This window comes from Schistocerca gregaria, chromosome 2, assembly GCF_023897955.1.
Source record: "Schistocerca gregaria isolate iqSchGreg1 chromosome 2, iqSchGreg1.2, whole genome shotgun sequence".
In the NCBI taxonomy this organism is placed as follows: Eukaryota; Metazoa; Arthropoda; class Insecta; order Orthoptera; family Acrididae; genus Schistocerca; species Schistocerca gregaria.
In genome coordinates, this window is record NC_064921.1 from 289,560,140 (window position 1) to 289,577,375 (window position 17,236).

At 41.6% G+C, this 17,236-nt stretch overlaps 1 protein-coding gene across 2 annotated transcripts in view; it reads right to left on the reverse strand.

The window, feature by feature from the left end:
- Positions 1-258: 258 nt before the first annotated feature.
- Positions 259-17,236, reverse strand: part of LOC126336889 (glutathione S-transferase D7-like) — a 75,443-nt gene continuing 58,465 nt past the window's right edge. For both annotated transcript variants that reach the window (XM_050000999.1, XM_050001001.1), the window contains 2 exons: positions 13,770-13,931; positions 259-489 (listed from right to left, as the gene is read on the reverse strand). In XM_050000999.1, the coding sequence (XP_049856956.1) occupies positions 325-489; positions 13,770-13,931 (327 nt within the window). In that variant the 3' untranslated portion in view covers positions 259-324. The remainder of the gene's footprint in view (positions 490-13,769; positions 13,932-17,236) is intronic.

Sequence of the window (17,236 nt, forward strand, 5' to 3'; positions counted from 1 at the left end):
CCGTACTATTTTGTAAGCAATACTATCACTTCGCACCGAGTGACAGTGCATTAATCGAGAGCTTTCGTAAAAGTTACTACTATGAATGTATCGACAGTGAAAATTATTAAATATCTACTTTCATCTCTTCAGTCTCGAACTCATTTTGTTTTACATATAAAAATTTTTCGATTTTATTAATGTTCATATTGTATAATTTTTCAATTTTATTAATGTGTATATTGTAAAATTTAGGTGTTAATAGGTATTTAGGAGAAAGTAATTAAGTTATTTATTAAATGAAATATTTATCACAAAATTTAATGAAAATAGTAGTCCATATATTTATTTCTGTTGAGCTTTCTTCTTTTCTTCTTCGGCTGTCTTTCTTACTGTCTCAAAGAACTGTTCTATATGTTCTCTGTACATGGGAGAAGACTCTTCAAGACGAGAAATCCACTGGGTGATGTTAGGGTGCTTAGCAGCATCAATAGCAAATTCTGTATTGTACTGAAACATAACACAAATGGATTTTTGACCAACACATGGTAATTTCATTCACTGACTACCAAAAATCAATAACATAATATTCAAATAACATTGTAAACAAGCGATTTATTCACAAACAAAAGACAAAGTATAAGTTCTAATTGATATTGGAATTAAAGAACAAGTGGTAGCTTACTGTACTGAAGAGGTAAATTATCAGTGTACTGGAGATTTTATGACTTACTACAACTACAATTACTGCGAAAGTTACTTCAAAGTTACTTAATTGTTATAAAATGTTAAACATTCATCCACATTTCTTGTCTTCTGACGAAGCTGTGACTTCGTTATAACTTCATTCAGGAAGTAAGATAAAAGCAACCCGAGGAAAGGCTGTAAATTATTACACAGCTCAGAAAAGTTCATTGAGAGATGGCATGAATGGGAATCTTTGTGGTTTGTGGGATTTACTCAAAAACACTAAATGATTTTACACATATCTGAAGGAAGTATCCATTCTTATAGAAACAGAAAATAGTTGATGTTATAATTTATTCTATTGTCTCTGTACTGAAGAGAAATTCAATTTTACTAAAAACTTTCTCTGGACCTGTTTAAGAAAATAACTGATGTTTCTCTGCTGTAAGGGACACTACTATTCTTGTAGCAGAAATATAATAATTGCTTAAAAGTTGATAGTCTGTCGTTTAGGTTGTTAAACAGTTCCTTGACCTTCTTAAAAATGACGGATGCTCTTCGGGGTAATACAGAGTTTTTACCAACAATCATTCGTTCCACATGAATGGCCACCATGCTATGTAAGATATAGATATTAGCACCATCTGGAAGAAAGCTGTAGATGTTCCATAAAATCACAGGTGTTGCTTGTCAACGAGCGCAGATCCCATCCGCTATTGCAACACAAGCATTTCAACTGTAACACTTAAAGCCCGCAGACGTCACTGCTGTTACAATACCGTGTTCACAGTGGCTAATTTAATTCAAAATTCGCAAGAAATCACTTTGATCTCTTCTTAATAACACGCTATTAGTTACTTTACCCACTTTTAATCAGAAACTGTGAAGGGCATTCGATAAGTAATGCAATGATGTGTTCTCGAACGAAGCCGAATATTTGAGCATCAGCCCCTAAAGATTGAAGAAGTTCCCTTAGTGGTATACGTAGCCTTCAAAATGATGTCTGTAGAGGAGGTGCATTCCAAGCAGAGAGCGGTCATTGACTGTCTTTTGTCAGAAAACTAGAGCATCGCAGATATTCAATGGCGCTTGCAGAGTGTTTACGGATACCTAGATGTGAACAAAAGCACGATGAGTAGTTGGACGTTGCCTCTGTCATCAACACAACAAGGTAGCACATACCTGACCGATCTGTCGAATGCCGACTGGCCAAACACAACTGTGAGTCCTGCTATTCTGGAATCTGCGGATACTCTCATTCGAGGAGATCGACGGCTCACAAACATCTCGCTGCACAGCTGGACGTCTTTGATGTTAGTTCCTGCTGAATTCATTGTTGTCCAACAGAAGATCATAAAGAGTAATGAAGGATTATCTCTGTGGAATTAATTGCGCCTTACGAGGTTGGTCGTGACAATGTTTTATCGAAAATCGTCACTAGTGATGAAACATGGGTTCAGCACTTCGAACCGGAAACAAAACGCAATCCATGGAGTGGTGCGACACCATCTATCCTCGAAAGAAAAAGTTCAAAGCCGGAGTCTCAACAGGTGGAGTCATAACGAAGGTCTTCTGCGACTCTGAAGGGGCTATTCTGTTTTTAATGTTCTCCTTCATGGTGCAACCATCAACTCTGAGATGTACTGGGGCACCCTCAAGAAACTGAAGAAAGGACTTCAGCGTGTTCGTCGCCACAAAAATTCAAACGAACTTCACCTTCTCCATGACAATACAAGGCTTCACACAGGTCTACGCACCCTAGAATAGTTCTCAAAACTTCATGCGAATGTTCTTCCTCATCAGCCCTACAGCCCAAATCTCGCACCTTCCGACTTCCATCGGTTAGACCCAATGAAGGGTGCATTGTGCAGGAAGCGGTACGTCGATAATGGTGAGGTTGTTGATGCATCAAGACTTCGTCTCACGCATCGACCAGAAGAGGGTACCATGCTGCCATACGGTACCTACCAGTAAGGTGCGCGAGGTTGTCGCCTTGAACGGAGATGAAGTTGAAAAATAGGATTTTGTAGCGAAATGACTGGGGCATAATACGGTGTACTGAAATCCTGAGTAAACCCAACCTGCTTTTAGAAAAAAGTGTGTTGCAATACTTACATGACCCCCCTCGCAGTTTAAACCTTCGCATCTCTCTTCATCCATATCACTAATTGATGTAGTTACGTTCATCGTGTATGTCCCTGTTTTATTTTCAGTCTACATTAATTTATTAGTGTTCCACGTGTCCAACACGAAGTTCTCTAATCGTTAAGTAAGACTGCAAATAAAGCAATGAGTCACCGCTCATTCATAACAATGCGTTGACCGACGACTGTCTGCTAGATCACTAACAGAACTTGGTCTCAGTAGATATGATACGCTTATTAGGTAGAGTTCCTAGTTTGAGCCCCAGTCCACAATTTGCCATAAATATTATAAGGGAAAACCAATGTCATCTTGAATAGAGGTCGTGCTTCACTCTAGTGATATTCCGCTTCACTTCCCCAAAGCAGCTCTGTCTAAAAGTCACGCTGTGTCGACGTTCCGGTAAGAAGACTACTTCACTCTGTGAACTGTTCAGATTCTAGGCAATGCTTGTTTGTTTTTTATTTTTTAGTTAGTTCTTTTTGTGACACAGACTTTCAATTAGTTTAAAACTGGGTTTTCTAAATCCATGTTTTGCATGTAAATAACAATAGCTGTTCAGCAACAAAACTGCATTCTTCTTCAGCAAGTTAACACAATTCCTATCGGTGTACAGAACTGGAACGGAAAGGATCTCTTCGAGCACGGTAAAGGCATTTATAATATTCGGAAATAAACTGTTTAAAGAATTGTAACGCACTTTTAAATCAGCCAGTTAGAAGAGCACATTATGTAAGCAGTAGTGTTAAAATGACTAGCGGTCACTTTGCACTGATGGTCTCTCACTTGCTATACAAATGCAAACTAAAAGAACTATTGATGTCTTTTTAATGTTAGTAATTCATGAAAAACTTGGGACAAAAAATAATTATAATCGACGACCAATTTCAGATGAGACTTCCTGGCAGATTAAAACTGTGTGCCAGACCGAGACTCGAACTCGGGACCTTTGCAAAGGTCGGGCACACAGTTAGCGCACACACCGCTGCAGAGTGAAAATCTCATTCTGGAATTTCAGATGAGATTTAAAGGCCACCTCTGGTGCTGCTGTGAAGTTTAACCTATGAGGGAAGTATAGTAGTACGTAATAACTGGGAATGAAGACCTTCTGTCAAAAAGGACTCTGGATATAGTTTCCCTTTGACTGACATAATCAGTAGCCAACTTGTTATCGAACTTGTCTCAGAAAAGTGGAACACTACTCTCCATGTGAAGCAATAAGATGCACGCCGGACGGAATCAATGCGCCTGGATGTGTATACTCGATAATCCTTATGGTATAACACCTCAAGCAACGTGGTTACCGGTACAATGAATGACTCAAAATTAATTGATTCGGAGAATAATGATAAAACTTTGAAGCAATCGCGTAAAAATAATTGATTCAATGCGGTTTACTATATGTACTTTGAAACTTCCTGGCAGATTAAAACTGTGTGCCGGACCGAGACACGAACACGGGGCCTCGCAGGAGAGCTTCTGTGAAGTTTGGGAAGTAGGAGACGAGTTACTGGCAGAAGAAAAGCTGTGAGGACGGATTGTGAGTCGTGTTTGGGCAGCTCTGATGATGCTGGCACGGTAGCTCTGCGAGTTCGGTCAGAGGGCTAGTCGCCCTCTGTTACAAAAAACTGAGTTAATGGATGAACGATGAACTTGAACAAGCATCGTGGAACGTCCGCCCCGAACAAATACAACGACCAGTAATGAACAAAATTTAGATAAAAAAAGGATAGTAGAGCACTTGCCTGCCGAAAGCAATTGCTCCCGAGTTCGAGTCTCGTTCCGGCACACAGTTTTAATCTGCCAGGAAGTTTCACATCAGCGCATACTCCGCTGCGGAGTGAAAATTTCATTCTGGATATATGCATTTTAGTTAACATAACACTTAGAACATGAAGGACATAGTCAATTTCGCAGGAGGACTACATAAGAGCACGAAGCATATCAGAAAGCACCTACATGAACGAAGGCAGAATCAAGGAGTGTAATATACAGTTTTATAACAAACAGGTACATATCAAAAACAGTATACTCTTGTAACAGTATTAAAATTTAGTAATTAATAGATGGAGGCTGATGGCAATGCACTACAGGCTTTACGATGAATATGTATTTTTGAATTGAAGGCTCTCCACAAGAAAAGCAACTAGCTATCCTGCACGTCACACTCTACTAGCTTTAGGTGAAACAACAGAGCCTGGCGCTAATGGGATGAGTACCCATTCCTGTAGAGTAGTCGTCCGTTATCTAAATTAAAACAGAAACTACAGATTGAGGTTGGTAGGATAGCTTTTGCAGATATACGCAGCTCCTTCTTGAAGATTGTCATTTCATTGGCATATTCGATATAGTAATTTAATTATTCCATCACTGTTGTTAGTCGTGGTCAGGCCGTCATCATAAATCAGCTCATCGTATAATGTTAGCGTCCTAGAGCAATTTTAGTACTGACGACTTTCAAAAATGCTTCTGCAAAGGAGAACTTTGATAGTGACAGTGGTGTGTCAACTGAATATTAACAACGACACTTTACTAGAAATATTCTCAGGGATCAGAAAGACATTTAACAAAATATAGTAGAGTCTTCTGAACAGCCTGCCTTTTCCTCCAATGTTGAGTTCTTCATGTTTGGGCAATTATCTGTCTGTGTTATCGGGCTCTTGTGCTTCCGCTAGCGAGCGAGTGATAATCGAAAACGAGGTCACTGCTGGCTTCCTCGACCGGCCGCTATCGCGTTTTCACTGCCAGAGAGCGAGAAAGTGCTGTGCGGGAGACACGTCCCACATGTTTTTGCCGTCTCAGGGGTGGGAGAATTTTTGACGATTAGTGAAATGTCCAGCAGAGGGTGCCTGAGGGGCCATTCTCCATTTTCTGACTCTGTCGCTCCGACTGGCCCTGGGATTGCCCTGTGGCGTTCGTCGGTCCACGCGCAGCGCTACGTTCGTCGGTTCACACGTACAAATGTCCCTCGCCCCGTCACTGTTCCAACGTGATACGCACACGTGTCGAATAGGTCTTGACGTCTGTCTCCACCACACGTCAGAGGCATTCACATGTAAGGTTCGCTACGGACCACACAAACGTCACTTGCGAATTAGTCATACAATAAGCATGGCGGCACAGTATTCGTTTGAAGGGCAACGAGATATGGTTTTCGTTAATGGGCTAACCGACGGTAATGTGCATGAAGCTCGACGGTTGTATGAGGAACGGTACCCAGGAAGACGCCACCCACACCCACAAACGTTTACAGCAATTCACCGGCGACTTGGCAAAACAGGCTCGTTAGCGTGATATCATGGTGATTCTCGAAGACCTCGAATACGAGGGGATGCAGCATTTGATAAGCCTGTTCTCGAGCGCTTCGAGGAATAACCTACGACACGTACTCGAGTGGTTGGACACGACAGAGGGGTCACACATCGGTTAGTCTAGAAGGTTTTGAGGGATGACGGCCAGCATGCATTTAGTTTCCACCCTGGCCAAGACCTAAATCCTGTGGCGGATTATGAACACAGACTAGGGTTTTGCCGGTGGTTTCTGCGACGTGTTGCACGAGATTCCGACTTCTCCGCCATTGTGTTCTTCACCGACGAGTGCACCTTAAAACGCGAAGGTATTTACAACACTCGAAACGTTCATTAGTAGGCAAGGGGAAATTCTCACGTCTCGTACGTCCACGGACACCAAGAACGACTTTGGCAGGCATTGTGGGTGCCATTTGACTGGACTGGTCCGTCTGCCTCCTCGACTTACCAGGGAAAATCACCTTCAATTTTAGCGAGGAACTCTACCCGGCCTGCTGGAAGATGTTCCCCTGGGCACATGGCTACGAATTTGGTTGCAGCATGATGGGGCGTCCGCACGTAACAGTCGTGCTATGCGCGGATATTTAAATGAACTCTTCGACGGTAGGATAATTGGCAGAGGTGCTGGTTGGACATGACCCCCCTTGACCACCAGACCTTACAGCACCGGACGTTTGCCTGTGGGGATTCTTCAAGTTTCTAGTTCACCCATTCGGACACGAACCACATAGAAACGAAGATGAATTACTGTATCGTATTCAGCATACCGCCAATCACATAAGAACCAGACCAGGAATCTTTGAAAGAGTTCGGCAAAACACCGTTCGACGTTACCAAGCCTGTGTCGCGTCAGAGGGTCGCCAGTTCGAGCACCTGCTTTAAGTAAGCAATGTCCTAGCTGCCAGGCGGCCAAGGTGGCCGAGCGGTTCTAGGCGCTACATTCTGGAACCGCGCGACCGCTGCGGTCGCAGGTTCGAATCCTGCCTGGGGCATGGATGTGTGTGATGTCCTTAGTTCGGTTTAAGTAGTTCTAAGTTCTAGGGGACTGATGACTCAGAAATTAAGTCCCATAGTGCTCAGAGCCATTTGAACCTAGCTACCAAAAGGGCCGGCACAATTTGTAAAAGGCTTTCTGTACACGAACTAACAGTTGTTGTCGGGTTTGTTCTCAGTACGTCTAATCATCAAACAAATGGATGTGTCGGGACCCTGGTTGATCCGCGCTCAGGTCTCCAGAGTGAAAGGCTGGCGACCAACCACCGAGAGTGCGGGGGCCGCCTTGGGTACAAAGCTCTCTGGCAAGCAAAGCATTCGCGGTCATGCGTTGCCCAAAGGATTCGGCAAAAGGGCAATCCTCGGCCAATCGGAGCTTGTGGCGTCATGTTCCCATGGTTTAAAAGTGGTGATTTGTAGACCTACACAACATTAGTAATTTTGGTGCCTACTGACCTCAGCTACCCAGGGTTAAATTTAGTGATACAACTTTTCTCCACCCTGTATATCTATCAATCTATCTGCCTATCCCTCTCGACCTCTCTGTCGTCTATCATGTGCGTAGGCCAATCTGCTAGCTGGTGGTTGTCCCAGGCAAGTTTAGGCCTGTCGGCTGTAGTTGCGGATCCAGCTCCTGGCGTAGGTGGCGTCTGGCTTCTGGCATCAGTGGGCCGTCTCAGCAGTAACTCCTGACCACCACAGAGCGCGGTGCTGCGGCAAGATTCGCAAAAATTGCGCAGAAAATTATATGTAGGACTCATACTCGTAGCTTTTTTAGTTTGTTTTCTTTAATAAAGTGCATGTCTATTTTCTTCCCGTCGTCTGTTGGCAGGGGTACTTGCTTACAACGTAAATTTAACGATGTGTTGTGTGTGGGACTATCACTGCTGCTATTTTTCACCACCGATTCAAAGCCAGCTGTAAACTTAGTGTCAGACTGTAAACTTAGTGTCAGATTAGTCAACCTGATCCATCAATAATGCAAGAATGAGTCCCTGATAAACTCCATACATAGCATGGCAGTCGTTCAAATGGCTCTGAGCATTATGGGACTTAACATCTGTGATCATCAGACCCCTAGAGCTTGGAACTGCTTAAACCTAACTAACCTAAGGACATCACACACATCCATGCCCGAGACAGGATTCGAACCTGCGACCATAGCGGTCACGCGGTTCCAGACTGAAGCGCCTAGAACCGCACGGCCACAACGGTCGGCTAGCATGGTAGTATTTGTTGCAGTGTGCTAATTGTTTAACATTGGATACTGATGTATTTGTTAAAATATCACACTGTCCTAATTGTTTAATGTGGGATATCAATCTGCTTGTTAAAGTAACACACTGTGGTAACTGTTAAACATTGAAAGTCCCGTATTTACATGCATCTTTGGCTGACGATCTTCAAATGTGTGACAGAATCAGTCAAAAAAGGTAATAAAATTGTTAATAGCAATGTAAAGTGGTAATACATTGGAGTTCTTACAGAAAATGCAATAACGTCATTAAATATAGTAATTCAGCAAATAGGACACGGTACCACTTTGAAATTCCTGCTGTTTTGTAGTCGTGCGCTGTAAAGTCAAAGTGTCTTACGTCATAAATAATGTAATATTTATTACCATTTTTCTGTCACACAATTTGTGTAGAGGAATGGGTAGATAAAGATGGATGGACTAATACTTACGCTCGAATGTGACAGTCATGCTATTCTTTTGTTTTGCGTAAGAGGCAGTGAATCTGATGTTCTCAATATGACACACAGTACCTGAATGACGAAACTCACAAAACTGGAATACTAATGAAAGGAGGGGAGGGGGACTGGTTGTCCTTGTGAGAGAAAGGGTAGGGGAAGAGGATGATGACGACCTTGGTTTTGGAGCTAGAACCTGCACAGTGACCTTCATTTCCTACAATTTTTATGTCACACAGTTGCCAAATAGGCGTGAGTAGACGTCGTACGTATCACGTTACTTAGTGACCTTGGTATTAATTTCCCGATGGGTATGGGTGGTGACCCATCGTACGAGGCCTGTCTGCACCAGAACCGACTCGATATTCTACTTATGTTGAATTTCTACTGGGCATACCAGTTTATAGGGACGTATTACACAGCATTTCATCTCTTCGGAAGCCATCGGAATTTTCTGGTAGAGCTCTTGTTTTACTTTTCTTCATACATAAAACCCGAGAAGTGATAAATATGATAAATGTGCATGTCATTTTGTCTCCCAAAAGAACGATCTCATGACATTCAAATGTTCTGTTAAGGAAGTCTCTCAATATCTCTCACACATGGACGGGATAATCATCATTTTGGTACCGAACACGTTTCTTTATGTACAACGAGATACTTGTGGAAGAATATTCCTTAGGATCAGTAGATATTTGTGTCTTATTAAAATGGGTTAATAAAACAGAGAGCTGTTTTATAAGGCACACTAGCTGAGAGGAATCGACAAACAACTATCTTTTCGTATCGACGGGTGATGCCACAAGTAATCGCTGGTCGACTTCTCTCAGCCAGTGTATAGTTTCAACAGAACAGTAGGCTATACACTGACGTAACAAAAGTCATGGGATAGCGATAGCGCACGTACAGGTGGCGGCAGTGTCGCAAACGCTAGGTATAAAACGGCAATACACTGGCAGAGCTGTCAGCTGTACTCAGGTGATTCATGTGAAAAGGTTTCCGACGTGATTATGGCCGCACGATGAGAATTAACTTTGAACATGGAATGATAGTAGGAGGTAGACGCATGGGACATTCCATTTTGGATGTCGGAACGGAATTCAGTATTCCGGGATGCACAGAGTCAAGAGTGTGCCGAGAATAACAAATTTCTGGGATTACCTCACACCACAGACAACGCGTGGGCCGACGGCCTTCACTTCCTGACCCTGAGCAACGGCACTTTCGTGGGTTTGGCAGTACTAATGGACAAGCAATACTGTGTGAATTAACCGCAAAAATCAATTTTTGGCGTACGATGAACATATCCGTCATAACAGCGCGGCAAAATGTGGCGTTAATGGGCTATGGCAGCACACGATTGACGCGAATGCCTTTGCTAACAGTGCGACATCGCCTGCAACGCCTCTTCTGCATTGAGCCCATATCGGTTGGACCATAGACGACTGGAAAACCGTGGCCTGGTGAGATGAGCCGCGATTTCATTTAGTGAGAGCTGCCAGTAAGATTCTAGCGTGGCGCAGGCTCCTCGAAGTCATGGACCCAAGTTGTCAACAAGGCACAGTGAAAGCTGGTTGTGGCTCCATAATGGTGTTAGCTATGTTTACGTGGAATGGACTTGGTCGTCTGGTCCAACTAAACCGACTGGAAATCGTTATACTGGACTACTTGGAGGCCAAACAATGATTTGATTTTTATGGATGACAACACGCCACGTTACCAGGCCACAGTTGTTCGAGATTGGTTTGGAGAACATTCTGGACACTACGAGCGTATGTGATCTGGCTACCCAGATCACCCGACAAGAGCCCGATCGAACATCTACAGGACATAATCCAGATCAGTTCGTGCAGCAAATCCTGCGTTGGCAACAAATCCGCAATTATGGACGACTTTGGCGGCTCAATATTTCTGCAGAGAACTTCCAGAGACTTGTTGAGTCCATGCCAAGTCGGGTTTCTGTACTACACCGTGCAAGAGAAGGTGTACGACGTGGTAGTGTGAATTATCCCATCAGTTTTGTCACCTCAGTGTCTTGCGAACTTTTTTTTACCCAAAGTTTGTAAACGAGGCTTCATCTGTAAATAAAATGTTACATAGAAACGCCGCATCGCTTTGGAGTTTTCGTTGATGTCACTTATTGACGAAAGTCACAGCGTTGAAACAGCAGATGGATCGAAATATGAAAGGGATGTGATTCGTTGGAATGTAATACTCCCATTCGCACGTAAACAATAAGATAATGTGTTTCCGCTGCAAAAAATGTAAGATACATTTATCCCACCATTTTTCATTTTCGTGGGTGTATTTTTGTGGCCTTATTCGGCATACCGATTACCTATCGTATGACGCCGACATTGTCGCCCACGTGCTGCTTTTCCAGTTAGTCGCCGCTTTCTAGCCTGCAAGAGAAGAGCTGGATGTCCTAGAGGAATGGATAGCAATGTGCTGGCGGGAGCTGTGTTTATGGCCTGAGCAACAACAACTTGGCGATGGACGGCTCTCTGGGTCTAGGACAAGTAAACAACAACAACGTATCGGATTACTCGGGCGTGCTGCAGTCTTACACTTTCATGGGCGTGCGGAGTTTTTGAGGGCCTTTCTTGTCCTGGACGTGTATTCGGTCCGTCGCTTAGGACCTGCTGTGGTGGTTTTATAGAGTGGTATTATTCGTCGTCACACAGTTCAACCACAGGATGATTCCGTGATGATGTCGCGGACTTTCAAGGATGACGAAGAAGGGTAAACGTATCATTACGAGGAAAGGGACACTGGTGTGGAAAGGATCAAGTCGAAAGACATAGCCGAAAGTCGTTTTGATTCCCCTGACAGTGGAATAAATGTGTAGTTACTGTAGTTGTTAAGATTGTAGGTTAGGCAACTTTCAGATGTAGCTGTATAGAACAAAATCATGGATTCTAAAATGCATACCGTACTTCTTCATCGGCGCTACTGAACAGGTGTCCAATGCTCTTAAGGTATGCAATTTAGAACCCATATTTACCAGCTATTTTTTTCCTGTTTGGTTCACGCCTTACAAGTTACCCGCCGCACCATCTTAGCAACAGCAGTAAAGCCCTTTCAATGGCATGAGAATGATTTTCGCTAATGGTCGTTTCCGGACCCTGATTGATTAACTCAAAGTGAAACGATTACTCTTCTCCATCACCCCTAAATGTTTGTAAGAATATGGCGGAATCACTCTGTATAACTGATTCAGTAGCTTTCAGACACAAGGTTAATAAATGTGTAGCTGTTTTTCACTAAGTCTGTTCTCCTCATAAGTGTTTAGTAGCTGTCAGACTATACGAGAATCAGCGTAGAAAGTACTACAGAAATTACACTGTATGATGGTTCCATTTAAAATGTGTCGTGGGACCAATGGCCCTAACAGTCTGGTCCCTTCAATCCCACAAACCAACCTTCCAAAATGTGTCGACAATAACGAAGTACCATAACATGAAGGAAAACTTCAGATATCTCCCTGAAATTTCTGACTGCGTTTCCTCGGGGTGTGAATCGTAAACATGTGCAGTCACTTGTCATACCGAAGGTACACTATTGCTGTGTAGTCCACCATACCACGAAAATTCTGGATGGTTAGTACTAAAAATGAAGGCTTCTGTGCGTGCATCTGGTAACATCCATGTATTTGGCCATGATAGTCGTCATAAGATTCGTTTATATGGCTGAATCTGGACATGTTACGTGACTGTTGCACGACATACAGTATCTACTTCATTGAGAACCGCAGTATCTCTCATCAGAGATTAAGTGACTCACTTCTCGTCGTTATCGAAACACAAGGTCTCACTTATCTAGTATCTGGGCTACACCCATTCGTAACATAGAAATTTCCTTGAGTTCCGTCTGTGAATTTTATAACTTTTTTCTAAAAAATATATATTGCAAGTTTCCCTTTGTTAAATGGTAAATTACCTGCTCCCCTGTTCACCCAGTTACATTTCCTTCACTTTTCATTTTTCAGTGTCATGTCACTTTTTCTCTTTTTATATTAGTTGTGTTTTACAACATTCCTCTGTCTCTCCCTCCTTCAGTACTGTCCGCTACTGCTTACAGTTGAAATCTAACAGCTTCTAATTTGTCTTTATAGCTGTACGTTTCACAAACGAATGTAAACCCTGTTTTGTTCTATTTATGTCACAATTCCTTCAACATGTTAGATTCTATATCATATGTAATTAATAACATGCTTATAGTAATTAATGTAATATACAATACGTAGAGTGCGTGCTTGGAGGGCCAGATTTATCTTAATTTATCATGTTAAATAGATAAATATTTAAACCTCTAAACTAGTGGCCCAATACTTATGTTGTTAATGTAAATAGTAGTCGCATATGACACTTCAATCATTACAAAAACGATCCGAAAAATGAATTGACGTTACATGCACAGAAGCTAAATTAATTTTTCAATATAAGTAAAGTTTTTTCTTAAACATCTGATGTATGAAACAACGAGATAACTACGTTATTTATTGACAGAGGTAGTCAGTTAAATTTATCATGAATTTAAAACTTCAACAGATCTTTCACACACTTATTTAGCTTTCCAGTTACAAGTAATATCTTTCATCATCCTCTGTTTAAACAAGGTAATGTTCAATAAAAATTTTCTGCGTTTGTGACCGCATTGTCATTATGTAAAACTACCGACGTTTCGGTCACTGTTGCAAGTGAGCTTCTTCAGCGTGTTTTTGTAAGCAAGACAAGTTCCGTGACTGTTACAAGACATACAGTATCTATTTCATTATCTATTTCATTGAGAACCACAGTATCTCATATTAGAGATTAAGAAGGCCACTTGCAACAGTGATCGAAACGTCGCTAGTCTTACATAATGGCAAAGCGGTTACAAGCCCAGAAAAAATTTTTTTTTGTCTCTTACAATGGCCGAGGAAGCCTATGTTTATATATAAGATAATGTTCCAAATCCAATGGTTACCTCTAGCGTTGCCAAAGATACAGCAACTGCGTAATCGGCAAGTGTTACGTTGTCTCCTGCTAGCCACTGTTTGCCGTCCAGCATCCTGCTTAAGGTGTCTAAACCACCTTTCATCTTGTCGGCGTCGCTCTGAGGCACAGGTTTGCCATAGAATAGTGGTGCCTATGGGAAAGGTATGAAAAACGTAACAGTGTTTAAAGTGTTGTCTGTATTTAGGTTTTCAAGAGAATACATAACTCAGAAGAGTAACACTCAGCACTATACAACAAGAAAGATACAAATGCTAGGGATTATTTTAGTCGTTTGTTTCTTTTAAAGTGATACTACTAATCTCTCACACTGTTGTACGATGTTTAATCGAAATAGTAAGTAATGGTGGTGATGTACTTCTCAATGACTTTGAGGTGATATGAGACTAGCTCAGCTAAAGCTCCTTTGGGCAAGTTATCAGCATTTACCTAAATAGGGGACCATACGAACTTTCCTTCAGCGATTTCATTCATACCGACAGGGTGTGCAAAGCAAGATTCGCACTTCAACACATTCAACCAGAGAGAGACGCAACTCTCAACCGTTTTCGAGAAAAACGAGTGTGAAAATCTTAGGCTTTCTTATGTACTTTGTATGATTGCTGTTGGTCAAGTAGTCTGCAGCCAAACAAGTAAGAGCTTAGTTTCATACATGAGAGGCCACTGGATCGAATCTTACTGCAGGTAAATATCTTTTTCCATCCCCATGTAATTTTAACATTAGATTTATTATGACTGTGCAAATTGTCAATATATAATGATTCATTTATTAAGTTCGTAATCTTTATTTTGGAAAAAGGGGAATATACATTTTTTAGTAAGGAGATTGGATATAAAAACGGGATCCATAAGTTTCAGTCAAATCAGTATATTTTCCTGATATTATTGTATTTAGATTTGTGAAATGTATAATGTGCAACCTATGGAGATTTTGATGCCGATCACAGAACCACGGAAAACAATAATTATTGCAACATACAGCAGGTGCAATGAAAGCCGATTTTTTGCATGTGCAAGGTTATTTTCAGTGCGTCTGTTGTAAATCAAACTTGATTTACATGCACAAAAGGTTCTTCGTCATCAAACAGACTTGTCGCGTATCGCACATATCTGGTGTTAGAATTCCTGGGAATGAAAAAAAAAAATCGCACTGCAAACGGGTTTCGAGTCAGAGACCTCGCGATTATGAAAGTAAGCTAATACTTGCTGGGCTGCGGAGGAACATTACTGTACGCCACGAACTGTATTTATCAAACCAAACTGCCACATCGGTGGTATCAGTACGTGATACTAAAGCCAAGAGTTAGTTTCAACTGAAAGAAATGGTATGTCTATATGCGTACAACATTCCTCACTGAAACTAGGCTAGAGATAGTCGAGGGGATGAATGCTACTCCGCACTACTGTATGCTGTTAAAACTTCTCCTCAACTTTCACAGACGGCAGCTTATATGGAAGAGTGGTACAGATGAGGAAATTAAGACTCCTGAAAAACCTTTCATTAACTAAGATATCCCAGAAATCCTCCTAGAAACCTACCAGTAACTCTTATTGTGTCTTTCTGTTTAAGTTTCGTAGCGACTCTCTTGAAAGTACGAACATTCAAGTTTAGCCTCGCATCAGTGTCGATATTAGTGTAAAGCACCACTCTGTGCTTAGAAGAAAAAGTTTCTTTCAGAAAAACTTCAGAAATTCTCAGTGTGTGTGGTTGGATGGAGGTTTGTTCCTTGCCCTTTCAGAATTCGACTCCAGATTTGTAATCAAACTGACTCCCCTGCACGCTTTCTGGATTATCATTTTGACGGAAATGGCAGAGTGGTTTTCCGAATGAATCTTCCAGTCTGCGTCTCTTCACTGCGTATTTTTGCGGCCTGGTGGACCAGTGAGGTTTGCATTACGGATCTCAAGAGTAGAAACAGATCATTTCCAGAGCGTAGAAAGGCTGCTGCGATGAAGTCTCATGTCGAATTCCTCTGTTACACACTGTTTCGAATCATTTGACCAAGTTGCATCCAAACAAAATCGTTGGTGAATTCCTAAGGGACCAAACTGCTGAGGTCATCAGTCTCTAGGCTTACACGCTACTTAAACTAACACGCTAAGAACAACACACACACCCATGCCCGAGGGAGGACCCGAACCTCCGGCGGGAGGAGCCGCGCAATCCGTGACATAGCTCCTCAAACCGCGCGGCCACTCCGCACGGCCAAAATGGTAAGTTGTTTCGGGTGCCGGTTTATACAGCGCTGTTTCACGTAGTGGGCGATATTTGGATCACCACCTGTGCGTCCTAAAAATACCTTTGACCTTCTTGGGAACGAGAAAATGTAACAAGAATTCACACCATGATAGAAGTATTTGTACTAAACCATTTTCATTATGCTTTTGATCAATAATGACCTAACACTGATTCCTGTTTCTCTGGGAGAGTACCGCAACTGCGAATACTTGGGTATACAAATTGCCAATCGTTTCTTTACACGGTGCTTCACCAAATAAGTTTAGCTGTTTGTTGTAACCTGTATATTTTCTTCACTTTTGGTAGTGTATCAGTCTTCCTTTGACTCAACTGTTCCTTGTTTTCTAGGTAATACCCGTACACCATGTCTCACAATCTCTAATGATATTTGAGATAAAACGTAATGTTTTCACGTTGTTCGGTCACAACAGTGTAACTGATGAACAAGTGACTACATGATTACGAAAGCAAGCTTTGCTGACGCTGACACATGAAAGTGGTCAGATGTTCAGAATAAATATGTTGTAGTGGCAACTTATAACAGTAAAAACCGCCGTATTACACCTCCCTAAACAGGACAGAGAAGGAATTCCAGTTTATTTTGTTTTCACCTTTGTACGATAAATAAATTAAAACAGATATACGTGCCATTCGGTGGACCATACCTGGACAGTTCACTGCCCTTCGTGCTAAGCTTTCATTAATGTCATTGAAACTTTTAGCGTGTTATTTGTCTAAACTTCAAAGTTTGCTTAGAATACTTCGCACTAATAAAAGTTATATTGGTTATATGTACGAAAACAAAAAATGGATTACATTTTAGAAGACACAGGGAAATAATAATTCGATGGAAGTCTGTGGCTAACAAAGGAAAATAGTACACACTTTCGTAAACCGTTATTAGAGTATAACAGCTGTGAAAATATTATATCATTGGATTTTACTCCCAATCATACCCGCAAACAATATATTTCAAAAAAAGGTGCAACTTTTGTGACATTTATAGTCTTAGTTCAATTGTGAAAGGTTGATTTCCAAATAAATTAAATATATTCTTATGTCACCTCAGAGGCCTATACATAACAAAACTTCATCACTAACATGCAGTGTGCGTTGACCTGAATTTTCAATTATGAATAAGGGAGGGTATTTTACTGTCAGATGCAGGTGAAATAATGTTCCCATTATGAGACCACTAA